At 36.9% G+C, this 14699-nt stretch overlaps 1 protein-coding gene across 4 annotated transcripts in view; it reads left to right on the forward strand.

Annotated features, from left to right (window-relative positions):
* The first annotated feature begins 28 nt into the window (after nucleotides 1–28).
* Nucleotides 29–14699, forward strand: part of SCLT1 (sodium channel and clathrin linker 1) — a 216992-nt gene continuing 202321 nt past the window's right edge. For 2 of the 4 annotated variants that reach the window (XM_015071782.3, XM_053216970.1), the window contains exon 1: nucleotides 30–606. In XM_015071782.3, the coding sequence (XP_014927268.1) occupies nucleotides 573–606 (34 nt within the window). In that variant the 5' untranslated portion in view covers nucleotides 30–572. Of the gene's footprint in view, nucleotides 607–14699 lie in introns of all 4 variants that reach the window. The other 2 variants (XM_053216972.1, XR_003422599.2) reach the window with 2 other exon arrangements.

Raw genomic sequence — 14699 nt, forward strand, 5'->3', positions numbered from 1 at the left:
GACGTTCACGTAGTGACGCAGGCGGCGTTACCGTCTCCAAGGAGCGGTCCAGGGCACCGGTTTCAAAGTCGCAGGGCGGGCCGGGTGGACTTCCGCAGTTGGCCCCGGGTTTCCCCGCGGTCCTGAAGTCAACGCCCCCCCCCCCCCACCCCCGAAACGCTCCTTCAAGGACGCCTCCACCCGGCCTCCTGGCTGGCTTCCTTGGCTCTCTCCTAAGTGGCCCGACACGACCCCGAGTGACCTGCGGGACGTCTATATCCACCCGCGTCTCCTTTTTACCCGGCTGGGATTCGAATGAACGTGGAACAAAATTCACTTGGCGGGTCCCCAGCAAACCTGAAACCTGAAGTCTGTCGCCTGAGCGAGGAGGGGCTCGGCTGGGACTCAGGAGAAGGCGCGGCGGGGCTGTTGACGCCGCGTGAGTAGGATACTGATTACACTGCTGAGTGCTTGACAACCTCCAGCGTTGCTTTAGTTTAGCTTTCCCGGACAGCGAGCTCTCTGGGGTTTTTTTGTTTTTGTTTTTTAAGAAAGTGAAGGTGGTAAAAGCTCCAGACTGAAATTGTATCGAAATGGCCACGGAAATCGACTTTCTGAGAGATCAAAGTAAGGTCCATATTCTTTTATTTGAGAATTCTTACATGTTTAATGTCATCGCTAACCAACTAACATTTTTCGAATGGCTGTTCGGTGCATGGAAATTTGTAAAAAGTTAGCTTTACAAAAAGCTTGGTGGTATGCATGAGGATGTGTATGTACTTAAGCAGAACCGTTTGGTAAATCCTTGTACGTTCCTTTAGCTTATATGGAACTCTACTAGACACCAAACATGGTTGTTATGCTCCTCGCATAACTGGAGAAATTAGAAGGCTAATGTCCAGGAGGAGTTTCCAAGTTTGCCATTAGAACCTAGAGGCACAGTTCTGGCCATTTGTAAATAGATTTTTATTGAACTACTCCTGTTTCAGTTATGCCAGACTCTCTACAGACATAGCTGCTGCTGCAAAGATGAGGAAGACAGTTCTACCTTCCAAGAATTTGAGAAAAGAAATGTGTAAATTCCATAAATACACTGAAGTGGAAGCAACCGCTCTTTTGCCTCAGTTTCCTTATAGGGTTGTTGGAATGATTAAATGAGTATTAAATATGTAAAGGATTTAGAATACTATCTGACACATAGAGGTAAACAAATATTGACTATTACAGGATTATTATTAGCTGTGGTCAAGAAAGGTGTCATTTGGCCTGAAACTTGAAGTACTAATATGAATATAGATAAAGAATTGTGTAGGTATCCCAAAGAGGATAGTATTGCAGCTTTGAAGGAATTAGGAATATGTTTTGTGAAAGACTTGGAACAAGGTTGGCTTGTACGAAATGTGGTTTATATAGGCAAATAGCAAGTAGACCTAAAGGGAAGAATGGGGCTGGATGGTGAAGGGCCTTGTCTTCTGTGTGTTGAGTTTGGACCATAACACAGGTTATTGGAGCCAGGGAAAGGAATTCACTTGAGAGTAACATGATCGGATTGTGATTTGGAAAGCCTGGTGTGGCTGTTATGAGGAACATGCATTTTAGCAGAGTACAAGTTAGGTGACTATTGTTACCATTCACATAAGGGGTGAGCTAAGGTAGTATGGTGATTGGAGATTAGGGAATTTGAGAGAAAGAGGTAGAGGGCAACTGAGATTTTTGTGTTAAGGAGTGGGAAGGTAGGAAAAAAAGTAGTAAGTTCCATTTTGAAAGCTTTATAAACCAGTGGTTAAAAAAAAACAAAAAAACAAAACAAAAACCAGTGGTTAAAGACTCAACCTCTAGATTGAGTCTGTCTAGGTTCATATCCTGGCTTTTTCTTTTTTCAGGTCTTTGACCTGACCCTAGCTTCGCTGTGCATCAGTTTTCTCATTTCTAAAATGGGTATAATAGCACAATAACTCTCATAGGGTTGTAAGGATTAAATGAGATGATGTAAATCGCTTAGCATGATTTCTAGTCCATATTAAGTGCATTATGTATATTTAAAATTATTAATGCCCTGTAATGGTACTATATTATTATTTCTGTGTTTTAAGTGGGAGTATCTGCCATCCCTAAGGAAGACTAGCTAGCCATCAGCTGAGTGGTGTGGGATAAGAACTGGGTGATAAGTAGTTTGGTTGGGGTGGGGAAGCTACCTAAGTTACACAGAAACAATGAGTTTTAGAGGAGTGAGCTAGCCATTTTTTTGTTTTAACTGGACCTAGTGTGCCATTTACAGCTGGGTAGATTACCCAGTTAGACAAAACACCTGGACACCACCCGAGGTAAATATAGATGGCTTGACCCTCTCCCACCTACTCTGACCTTCTCTGCATTAACTTCAATTGATCTTGATTGTCTCTTTTCATTTGTTCCATTTGGATTTGTTAATCCAGTTCGAGACAGTTTGATTTGGCATTTCTCAACTGGCAACCCCTGTGATAAAAGCGTTAGCTTTACAACTAACTACAGGCAATTGCAGACCTAACCATGCTCCTAACAAACTAGCATTTTTGTAGTATACCATTCTTCACCTCCATCTGAGAAGGGAAATCTGATAGTCCTTAGGAAACTGTTCAAAGAGATACTTATTTATTAAGCTAAGGAATGAAAAAATCATTCTTGTGGTAGGAATTTGGGAAGTGGTGATTATTATTATTTTTTTTATTCTTTAAGTGTTTTTCACAGAGAGGTTTCTAATTTTGACTAAATTCTCAATTTGTTCTTTTATGGATGTCATATCTAAGAAATCTTTGTTTAATCAAAGGCTGCAAACATTTCCTTCTATGTTTTCATCTAGAAATTCCGTAATTTTAGGTTTTATATGTAGATTTATGATCTGTTTGACTTAAATTTTGTACAAGGGGCAAGATAGGGGTCAAAGTTCATCTTTTTGCATATGGATACAATTGAAAAGACTGTCCTTTCTCCATTGGATTACCTTTGCATCTTTGCTAAAAATCAGTTGTCCTTATTTGTGTTGATCTATTTCTGGACTCTATTCTGTTCCATTGATTTGTTTATCTATTTGAGTACCAGTATCCCAATGTTTTCATTATTGCAGCTTTATAGTAAGTCATAAAATCAGATGATGTTAGTCTTTCAAATTTGCTCTTTTCAGTTATTTTGGCTATCCTAGGTACTTTGCACTTCATATGAATTTTAGAATCAGTTTGTCAATTTCTTACAAAAAAGATGCTGAGATTTTGAGAGACATTGCATTGAATCTATTGATCAATATGTGTAGAATTCATATCTAGTGATATTGAGTCCTCTTACCAATGAAAAGGTATATTCTCTCCATTGATGTACCTATTCTTTTATTTCTCTCCGCAATATTTTGTAGTGTTTAGTGTATGGATTTTGCATATCTTTTATCAGACTAATTCCTATGTATTATGTTTCTGATACTATAGTAAATGGTATTCTTTTACATTCAATTTCTGATTTATCATTACTAATGTACAGAAATACTTTTTCTTTTTGTCATATTGTATTCTGCAACCTTTTAAACCCACTTGTTCTAGTAGGGTTTTTTTTAGAGTTCATCAGATTTTTTATATATGGATGATCTTTTCATCTGTCAGTACAGTTTTACTTCTTCCTTTCCAATTTGGATGCCTTTCATTTCATTTTCTTGCTTTATTGTATTGGCTAGAACTTCTAGTATACAATGTAGAACACACGTGGTTGAAGTGGACATCCTTGTCTTCTTCCTGATCTTATAAAACAAGCATCTGTCTTTCAGAATTAAGTATGATACTAACTAGATTTTTCTTAGATGTTTTTCAAGGGTTGAGGATATTCCTTTCTATTCCTGGTTTTTTTTTTTTTTTTAATGTTTATTTACTTTTGAGAGAGACAGAGAGAGAACCAGCGATGGAGGGACAGAGAGCGAGGGGAACAGAGGATCCAAAGCAAGCTCTGCACTGACAACAGAGAGCCTGACATGGGGCCTGAACCCATGAACCATGAGATCATGACCTGAGCTGAAGTGGAACGCTCAACTGACTGAGCCACCCAGGCGCCCCATCTGAGAGTTTTTAATCAGAATAGATGGTGATTTTTTTTTCCTAATGCTTTTTCTGCATTTATTGAGAAGATTGTTTTTTGTTTGTTTTTTTTTTTCACTTTTAGCTTGTTAATAGGGTGACCACTTAACATTGATTAATTTTCAAATTTTAAGCCTGCCTTACCTTTCTTTTGGGGATAAACTCCTCTTGGTCATGTATTATCCTTTTTATATGTTGTTAGGTTTGATTTTCTAAAAGTTTATTTACAGTTTAATTTTCTATGTTCATAAAGCCTTTTTTCCCCCTTTAATGTCTTTGTCTGATTTTGGTGTTAGGTGATGCTTGCCTCAAAGAATTTCTTGGAAAATATTTTGTTCTCTTTAATTTTCTGGAAAAGTTTGCATAGAATTGGCATTATTTCTTCCTTAAATGTTTGGTAGAATTTACCAGTAAAGCCAGTGGGACCTAGAGTTTTCTTTGTGGAAAGATTTTAAACTGTGAATTTAATTTCTTTAATAGATAAAGAGCTACTCAGTAGTCTGTTGTGTACTGTTGTATACAGAGCGACCCTCCACAGATTTCATATATCCAGAGTTCTCTCTCTGTGTAGCTTTCTGTCTCATATTTTGTCCTGCCAATTCTAATTCACTTGGTCTCCACCACTTCTTAGCTGCGTTTCCTTAGAGTCTGCTGAGTCTGCTCAGTCATAGAGTCTGCTGAGTTATCCCTGCATTTTCCCTCTTTGTGCCATGGCTTGGAAAGTCTCTTAGGTCATTAGGCTGGAGCAATTATAGGGCTCACGTCATTTGTTTTGCATCTCTCATCATCATCTATTGTCTACTGTCTTGCAAACCATAATTTCATTTATTTATTTGCTTTTGGTCATGTTGAGTGGGAGGGTGGTCCTTCTTCATTCTGGACATAAGCAGAAGTCTTATTCAAGTTACCCTACTTTTGAAATCTGAAACACAAGTTTCTTCCACTGTAACTGTTCTTTGACTTCATCAAGAATTCTATTCTTTGAACTCTTGATTTTCTTCTATTAACTCTTTCCCAGCTTATTTTTTATTACTTTCTTATACGGCCTATAACCATTACCCATTAGTTCATCTGTTCTCTTGTCAGTAAACATAATATGATTAAACTCTTGCTTCTCTGAGTAGCGCATACTCAGTAATACCTAATCTCTAGATCAGTTTTTTTAGTTTGCTTTAACAGTTCTCACACCCAGCTGTTTGGTAGCCATAAGTAAAAATCTCAACTCTCTGGATAGTGCCATCACAAACTCATGGTTAACTCATAACTAAAAAGTGACTGGGCTGATATTTGAACCCAGGCTGTCTAGTTTCAGTGTCTGTATTCTTAACTTCTACCCAACAAAGAAACTTGCAAAAAAAATGTATATATATATATATATATATACACACACACACACATATATATGTATATATATAAACCTATTTCACTTATGCATGTGGAAACTAAAATCCTAAATAAAAAATAAATCCAGCAATGACTGTGTGTACATACATACATTTATGTGTATATTGGGTATGTACCCATAAAATAGTTGTCTTAATATTGGGTTCATCCCACCAATAGGTAGTTAGCATTAAAAAATTATTGAATACAATAAAGAAGAGGTAGGTTAATGGAAAAACCATTAACATATCAAATTGCAGATTAGAACACTCAGTATAATAGATATGTCAGTTCTTCCACAGATTAATGGTTAGATTCGATGCATTCTGAAACGTAGTTTTGACAACATGGTTCTAAAATCTAGTGGAAGAACCAGGGACTTTTAAACAACAAGGTGGGAAATTTTATTTGCCAGCTATGAAAACTTGGTATAAATATCCAATTATTAAATCAATGTTAGATAGTCATATTGATAAATCATAAATCAGTGGAATAAATTAGCACAGAAAAAGACACATACATGAACACTTGTTATCTGAAAAAGAACAAACAATACAAATCAGTGGGAAAAGAATAGACTATTTAGCAAATGGTGCTAGGATAATTAGCTATCAAATAGGAAAGAAAAAATAATAAAGATACCTTTTTCACATATATAGAAGAAAACATCTGCAGGTTGATTGAAGAAGTAAATTCTCTTTAAACTTTCAGAAAAAAATTTAAGAGGGTATCTTCATGATCTCAGGATAGGGAAAGATTTCTTCAACAGATATAAACATTTTTGACTAGAAGAAAATACATACAATTAGAGTATTTTAGAGATAAAAGCTTGGATATTGTAAAAGACATCACCAATAAGTGACTAGCCCAGCTGAAGAAAGGGAGAATGTATTTACTAGTAAATATGACTGAGAATTGATTAGCCTGTCCAAAATTTAGAAAGATCTTTCACAAACAAAAATAAATTCATACTAATAGAAAAATGGTTAAAGAATATGACTAGGCCATTTACAAAAAAATAAAATTGAAGAACTAAAAAAAACGAAAAATGACAGTCTCCTCAGTAATTCAGTAAATGCAAATTAAACAATAGTGTGATAAGTACATATTGAATGAATGAAGGAAATAGTAGATTTAAATTATAGTAAAATTTTCTTCAGATTAAAGTCAATCTCTGAGGATTGAATGTGTTTTCCTCAGTAATCCATAATTGACTTCTGAACCTATTTTAATCACTGAGAACTCAGATTTAGTATTTTTTCTTATTTGAAAACCCTACTGGGCGGGGGGGCGGGGGAGTGGGAATGTGGTTTGTATTGGAATTACTATATCCATTACCATAACTCCAGCCTCTTTTTAAGACTCACAGGGAAGAAGAGCAACAGGCAGAAATTAGATCCTATATGGGTGTAAAATTGTAGTTCTGTGTGTCAAGTAACTATCTTAAAAGTTCTGTGGGTAACAATAAAATATGTGGATAATTTCTTTTAAACTCAATAAAAAGTTAACCATTTACAGTATCAGTACTCCATGATTGTTTCTTTACCAGAATCACGTTTGTCATATTTCTCCACTAAATTATGTGTATTTTTAAGGAAGAAAACTATTATCTGAAGTTCCCAACATAGAGTGTATGTACTACCTGTGTGCATTATTATATATACATTTTTAAAACTTACGTAGTTTGAATTCCATACATATGTATATGTAGTTATGCATAACATATGTAGCATAACAGAAAAGTAAAGAAAACAAATATAAAGCTAAGTGAATGATTACAAAGTTCATACTCCTATAACTGCAACTTAGGTCAAGAAATAGAACATTTCTTGGGCACCTGTATGGCTCAGTGAGTTGAGCGTCCGAGTAGTTCATGGGTCTTGTGGTCAGTGAGTTTGAGGCCCCCCACCGTCCAGCACTTTGCTGACAGCTCAGAGCCTGGAGCCTGCTTCCCAGTCTGTGTCTCCCTGTCTCTGCCCCTCCCCTGCTCATGCTCTCTCAAAAGTGAATAAACATTAAAAAAAAAAAATTAGAAAAAAAAAAAGAAATAGAACATTTCCAGGTTCGCTTCTCTTCAAAGGTAATTGAAGATAATCAGTATCTTTAATTTGCCTATGTTTGAGCTTTATGTAAATGGAATCATAAGCTGTGTATTCTTGTTTTTGGCTCCTTTAACATTAATTATGTCTTTGAGATTTACCCACATTCTTGCGTGTAGATGTAGCTTGTTCATTTTCTCTGCCATAAAATATTCCAGTTTTAAATCTATCACATTTATCTGTTTTTCTTTTGATGGATAATTGCAGTTTCTGTTTGGAGGCCATTGAGAATAATGCTGTTATCAACATTTTTTTCATGGTCCTTGGTGCTCAAGTGTACACATTTTGGTTATGTATATTCTTAGGAATTATATATATGTTTAATTTTAAAGTTGTACTAATTAATATCCCCACCAGTAGTATATGAGAGTTCTAATTATTTTACGTTGTTACCAACATGTTTTCTAACTTTAGCTCTTTATTGTCATTTTAATTTGTATTTTCCTGATGCCTAATGAGGTTGAGCAGCTTTTCTATGTTTATTGGGCCTCTGAGTAACCTTTATGTGAAGTGTCCATTCATGTCTCCTTCCACTTTTCCATAAGGTTGTCTTCCTTTAATTGACAGCTCTTGTATATTCTAGATACAAGACTTTTGTCTGTTACATGTGTTGGAAATATCTTCTCCATGTTTGTGTCTTGTATTTTTACTCTCTTAAAAGTCTCTTTTTGTTAAACAAAAGTTCTTAATTTTAATGTAGTTCAGTTTATCAGTTTTTTTCATTTATGGCTAGTGCTTTTTGTGTTCTGATTAAAAAAATATTCCCTACCCTAAGATTTTAAGATATTCTCTTTGTTCTTGTTTAGAATTTGTTTTGATATTCACAGATCTTCATTTCGTCTAGAATTGATTTTTATGTGTTTTATTTTTTATGAGGATATCCAGTTGACCTAGACCAATTTAAAAAAGATTATTATTTCCCCCTCATTGTAATTCAGGTATTCTGTATGACATGAATATATTTTTGTATTGCCTGTTCTCTTCAATTCGTCAATTTTATTATTATTGTTTTTAATTTATTTTAAGAGGGAGAGAGAGCAAGAGTAAGTGAGCAGGGGAGAGCAGGGAGAGAGAGATAATCCCAAGCAGGCTTCGTACTGCCAGCACAAAGCCTGACATGGGACTTGAACCCACGAACCTTGAAATCATGACCTGAGCTGAAATCGAGTTGAACACTCAACCAACTGAGCCACCCAAGCTCCCCTGTTTGAGTCTTTTAGATATATTCCTAGATAATTGTGGGGTTTTTTTGTATAGTATTGTAAATGATATCTTTTATTTTCTAACTTTGTTGCCAGTATATAGAAATATAATTATTTTTTTTGACCTTGTATCCAAAAACCATGCTAAAGGTTATTATTCTCTCTCTCTCTGTTTTAAATGTTTATTTATTTTGAGAAAGAGAGTGAGAGAGCATGAGCATGCATACAAGCAAGGGAGAGGCAGAGAGATAGAGGGAGAGAGAGAATCCCAAGCAGGCTCTGCACTAGCAGGGCAAAGCCTGGTGCAGGGCTTGATCCTACAACCAGGAGATCATGACCCAAACCGAAATCAAGGGTCAGTTGCTTAACCGACTGAGCCATCTAGGCACCCCTAAAGGTCATTATTCTAAGAATTTATCAATGTGTTCTCTGGGATCTACCTATACCTACACACTCATAACTATTGATAATGACAGGTGATTTTTTTTCCTTTTCTGTCTTTATACCTTTTATTTTTATTGTATTAATAATTGCATAAACTTAGACTGCCAGTAGAGTATGACTAAATATCAAGATAATTTGTCATTTTGTCATTACCAATTTCCAAGGGAAAGTTTTCAACATCTCATTCTTAAGTATGATGTTTGCTGTGTGTTTGTATAGGAATCTGTTATTGTATTAAGGAAATTAATTGCTATTCTTACATTCTGGAGGCTTTATCATGAATATATCTTAAATTTTAATCATATGCTTTAACAGTAGCTTTTGAGATGATCGTATTTGTTGATCTTTTTTATGAGTTTATTTTCAATTTCTTTGGAGTGGGCTTATCTTTATTATTTCCTTCACCTGACATTCTTTTGGTTTAATTTCCTTTTCTTCTGACTTCTTGGAATGGACTTATAGTTCATTAATTTAAGGCATTTTTTTCTAGTATGTGCAACTAAAAGCTATGAATTTCTTTTTGAGCAAGTTTTGAGTTACTATATTTTCACTGTCAGATCAAAATACATTTAAATTTGTTTTGTAATTCCTCCTGTGACCTCTGGATTATTAAATAGTAATTTCCGACTTGCATGCACCGCGCAAACACCCAACACTGTGCTTCTGTGGATCCATTCCTCCAATGGGTCTGCGTGCCTCCATCCGGGTGCTGCAGGGCCCCTCCCACAGGGGACCACCCATGGCCAAACGAGCGAAGCCTGCCCCTCCTGACCCTGTGCACCTTGCAGATCCACCCCAGCTGTTACGCCAGATCCCATAGAAGAAGCACCACAAGCGTGGCAGTGTGCAAGTAGCCCAGACAGGGGCCACACCACTCCACAGTGAGTCCTGCCCCTGGGAGAGGGAAGATAAGGTACACACCAGTCTGACTGTGGCCCCAGCCGTGGGCTGGGGACATATATTGGGTCTGACTGCAGCCCCACCCACCAACACAAATTACTCCAGAGAGCACAGGGGAAGTGCCCTGCAGTTGGAAGCCACCCCAGGGACTACCCAAAATGATGAAAGAACTCTCCTCAAAAGAAACTCCAGGAAGTAGCAACAGCTAACAAATTGATCAAAAACGATTTAAGCAATATAACGGAACATGGATTTAAAATAATAGTCATAAAATTAATCGCTGGGCTTGAAAAAAGTATAGAGGACAGCAGAGAATCTATTGATACAGAGATCAAGGGACTAAGAAACAGTCAGAAGGAGCTAAAAAATGCTATAAATGAGGTGCAAAATAAAGTGGAGGTGACCACAGTTTGGATTGAAGAGGCAGAGGAGAGAATAGGTGAATTAGAAGATAAAATTATGGAATAAGAGGAAGCTGAGAAAAAGAGAGAGAAAAAAATCCAGGAGTATGAGGGGAGAATTAGAGAATGAAGTGATGCAATGAAACGGAACAATATCCATATAATAGGAATTCCAGAAGAGGAAGAGAGAGAGAAAGGGGCTGAAGGTGTACTTGAAAAAATCATAGATGAGAACTTCCCTGATCTGGGGAAGGAAAAAGGCATTGAAATCCCTTCAGACATAACTTGAATCGATCTTCTGCATGACATATCACAGTCAAACTGGCAAAATACAATAAAGAGAAAATTCTGAAAGCAGCTAGGGATAAACACGTTCTAACATATAAAGGGAGACCGATAAGACTAGTGATGGATCTATCTACTGAAACTTGGCAGGCCAGAAAGGAATGGCAGGAAATATTCAATGTGATGAACAGAAAAAATATGCAGCTGAGAATCCTTTATCCAGCAAGTCTGTCATTTAGAATAGAAGGAGAGATAAAGGTCTTCCCAAACAAACAAAAACTGAAGGAATTCATCACCACTAAGCCAGCCCTACAGGAGATCCAAAGGGGGATTCTGTGAGTGAAATGTTGCAAGAACCACAAAGTACCAGAGACATCACTACAAGCATGAAACTTACAGACATTACAATGACTCTAAACCCATATCTTTCTATAATAACACTGAATGTAAATGGACTAAATGCTCCAACCAAAAGACAAAGGGTATCAGAATGGATAAAAAAAACCAAGACCCATCATCTATTTGCTGTCTACAAAAGACTCATTTTAGACCTGAGGACACCTTCAGATTGATAGTGAGGGGATGGAGAACTATCTATCATGGACCTGGAACTCAAAAGAAAGCTGGAGTAGCCATACTTATATCAGACAAACTAGACTTTAAATTAAAGGCTGGAACAAGAGATGAAGAAGGGCATTATATAATAATTACAGGTCTATCCATCAGGAAGAGCTAACAATTATAAATGTCTATGCACTGAACATGGAAGCCCCCAAATATATAAAAGAATTAATCACAAACTTAAGCAACTTTATTGATAAGAATGTGGTAATTGCAGGGGGCTTTAATACTCCACTTACATCAATGGATAGATCATCTAGACATAGGATCAATAAAGAAACAAGGGCCCTGAATAATACATTGGATCAGATGGACTGGACAGATATAGTTAGAACTCTGCATCCCATAGCAACAGAATATACTTTCTTCTTGAGTGCACATGGAACCTTCTCCAAGATAGATCACATACTGGGTCACAAAACAGCCCTTCATAAGTATACAAGAATTGAGATCATACCATGCATACTTTCAGACCACAATGCTATGAAGCTTGAAATCAACCACAGGAAAAAGTGAAAAACCTCCAAAAGCATGGAGGTTAAAGAACACCCTACTAAAGAATGAATGGCTCAACCAGGCAATTAGAGAAGAAATTAAAAACTATATGGAAACAAATGAAAATACAACAATCCAAACGCTTTGGGATGCAGCGAAGGCAGTCCTGAGAGGAAAATACATTGCAATCCAGGCCTATCTCCAGAAACAAGAAAAATCCCAAATACAAAATCTAACAGCACACCTAAAGGAAATAGAAGCAAAACAGCAAAGACACCCCAAACCCAGCAGAAAAAGAGAAATAATAAAGATCAGAGCAGAAATAAACAATATAGAATCTAAAAAAACTGTAGAGAAGATCAATGAAACCAAGAGTTGGTGTTTTGAAAAAAGAAACAAAATCGATAAACCTCAGCCACGCTTCTCAGAAAGAAAAGGGAGATGACCGAAATAGATAAAATCATGAATGAAAATGGAATTATTATAACCAATCCCTCAGAAATGCAAGCAATTATCAAGGAATACTATGAAAAATTATATGCCAACAAACTGGACAACCTGGAAGAAATATACAAATTCCTAAGCACCCACACACTTCCAAAACTCAAACAGGAATAAATAGAAAACTTGAACAGACCCATAACCCGCAAAGAAATTGAATCACTTATCAAAAATCTCCCAACAAATAAGAGTCCAGAACCAGATGGCTTCCCAGGGGAATTCTACCAGACATTTAAAGCAGAGATAATACCTATCCTTCTCAAGCTGTTCCAAAAAATAGAAAGGGAAGGAAAACTTCCAGACTCATTCTATGAAGCCAGCATTACTTTGATTCCTAAACCAGACAGAGACCCAGCACAAAAAAGACAACTACAGGCCAATATTCCTGATGAATGTGGATGCAAAAATTCTCAATAAGAGAGTAGCAAATAGAATTCAACAGTATTTAAAAAGAATTATACACCATGACCAAGTGAGATTCATACCTGGGCTGCAGGGCTGGTTGAACATTCGCAAATCAATCAATGTGATACATCACATTAATAAAAGAAAAGAAAAGAACCATGTGATCCTGTCAATCGATGCAGAAAAAGCCTTTGACAAAATTCAGCATCTTTCTTAATAAAAATCCCCGATGGTGTGCCTGGGTAGCTTGGTCGGTTGAGTGACCGACTTCGGCTCAGGTCATGATCTCATGGTTTATGAGTTCAAGCCCCGCGTCAGGCTCTGTGCTGACGGCTCAGAGCCTGGAGCCTGCTTCTGATTCTGTGTCTTCCTCTCTCTCCCCCTCCCCTACTCATGCTCTGTCTCTCTGTCTGTCTCAGAAATAAATAAACATTAAAAAAAATTTTTTTTTAATTAAAAAAATAAAACCCCCCGAGAAAGTTGGGATTTAGAAGGTACATACTTAAACATCATAAAAGCCATTTATGAAAAGCCCACAGCTAATATCATCCTCAATGGGGAAAAACTGAGAGCTTTTTCCCTGAGATCAGGAACATGACAGGGATGTCCACTCTCCCCTCTGTTGTTTAACATTGTATTGGAAGTGCTAGCATCAGCAGTCAGACAACAGAAGGAAATCAAAGGCATCAAAATTGACAAGGTGAAGTCAAGCTTTCACTTTTGGCAGATGACATGATATTATACACGGAAAACCCAATAGACTCCACCAAAAGTCTGCTAAAACTGATACGTGAATTCAGCAAAGTCGCAGGGTACAAAATCAATGTACAGAAATCGGTTGCATTCTTATACACTAGTAATGAAGCAACAGAAAGACAAATAAAGAAACTAATCCCATTCACAATTGCACTAAGAACTATAAAATACCTAGGAACAAACCTAACCAAAGATGTAAAAGATCTGTATGCTGAAAACTATAGAAAGCTTATGAAGGAAATTGAAGAAGATATAAAGAAATGGAAAAACATTCTGTGCTCATGGATTGGAAGAATAAACATTGGTAAAATGTCAATACTACCCAAAGCTATCTACACATTCAGTGCAATCCCAATCAAAATTGCACCAACATTCTTCTCAAAGCTAGAACAAGCAATCCTAAAATTTGTATGGAACCACAAAAGGCCCCGAATATCCAACATAATTTTAAAGAAGAAGACCAAAGCAGGAGGCATCACAATCCCAGACTTTAGCCTCTACTACAAAGCTGTAATCATCAAGACAGCATGGTACTGGCACAAAAACAGACACATAGACCAATGGAATAGAATAGAAACCCCAGAACTAGACCCACAAACGTATGGCCAACTAATCTCTGACAACACAGGAAAGAATATCCAATGGAAAAAAGACAGTCTCCTTAACAAATGGTGCTGGGAGAACTGGACAGCAACATGCAGAAGATTGAAACTAGACCACTTTCTTACACCATTCACAAAAATAAACTCAAAATGGATAAAGGACCTGAATGTGAGACAGGAAACCATCAAAACCCTAGAGGAGAAAGCAGGAAAAGACCTCTCTGACCTCAGCTGCAGCAATTTCTTTCTTGACACATCCCCAAAGGCAAGGGAATTAAAAGCAAAAATGAACTATTGGGACCTCATCAAGATAAAAAGCTTCTGCACTGCAAAGGAAACAATCAACAAAACCACAAGGCAACCAACGGAATGGGAAAAGATATTTACAAATGACATATGAGACAAAGGGCTAGTATCCAAAATCTCTAAAGAGCTCACCAAACTCCACACCTGAAAAACAAATAATCCAGTGAAGAAATGGGCAGAAAACATGAATAGACACTTCTCTAAAGAAGACATCCAGATAGCCAACAGG

This window comes from Acinonyx jubatus, chromosome B1 (assembly GCF_027475565.1).
Source record: "Acinonyx jubatus isolate Ajub_Pintada_27869175 chromosome B1, VMU_Ajub_asm_v1.0, whole genome shotgun sequence".
In the NCBI taxonomy this organism is placed as follows: domain Eukaryota; kingdom Metazoa; phylum Chordata; class Mammalia; order Carnivora; family Felidae; genus Acinonyx; species Acinonyx jubatus.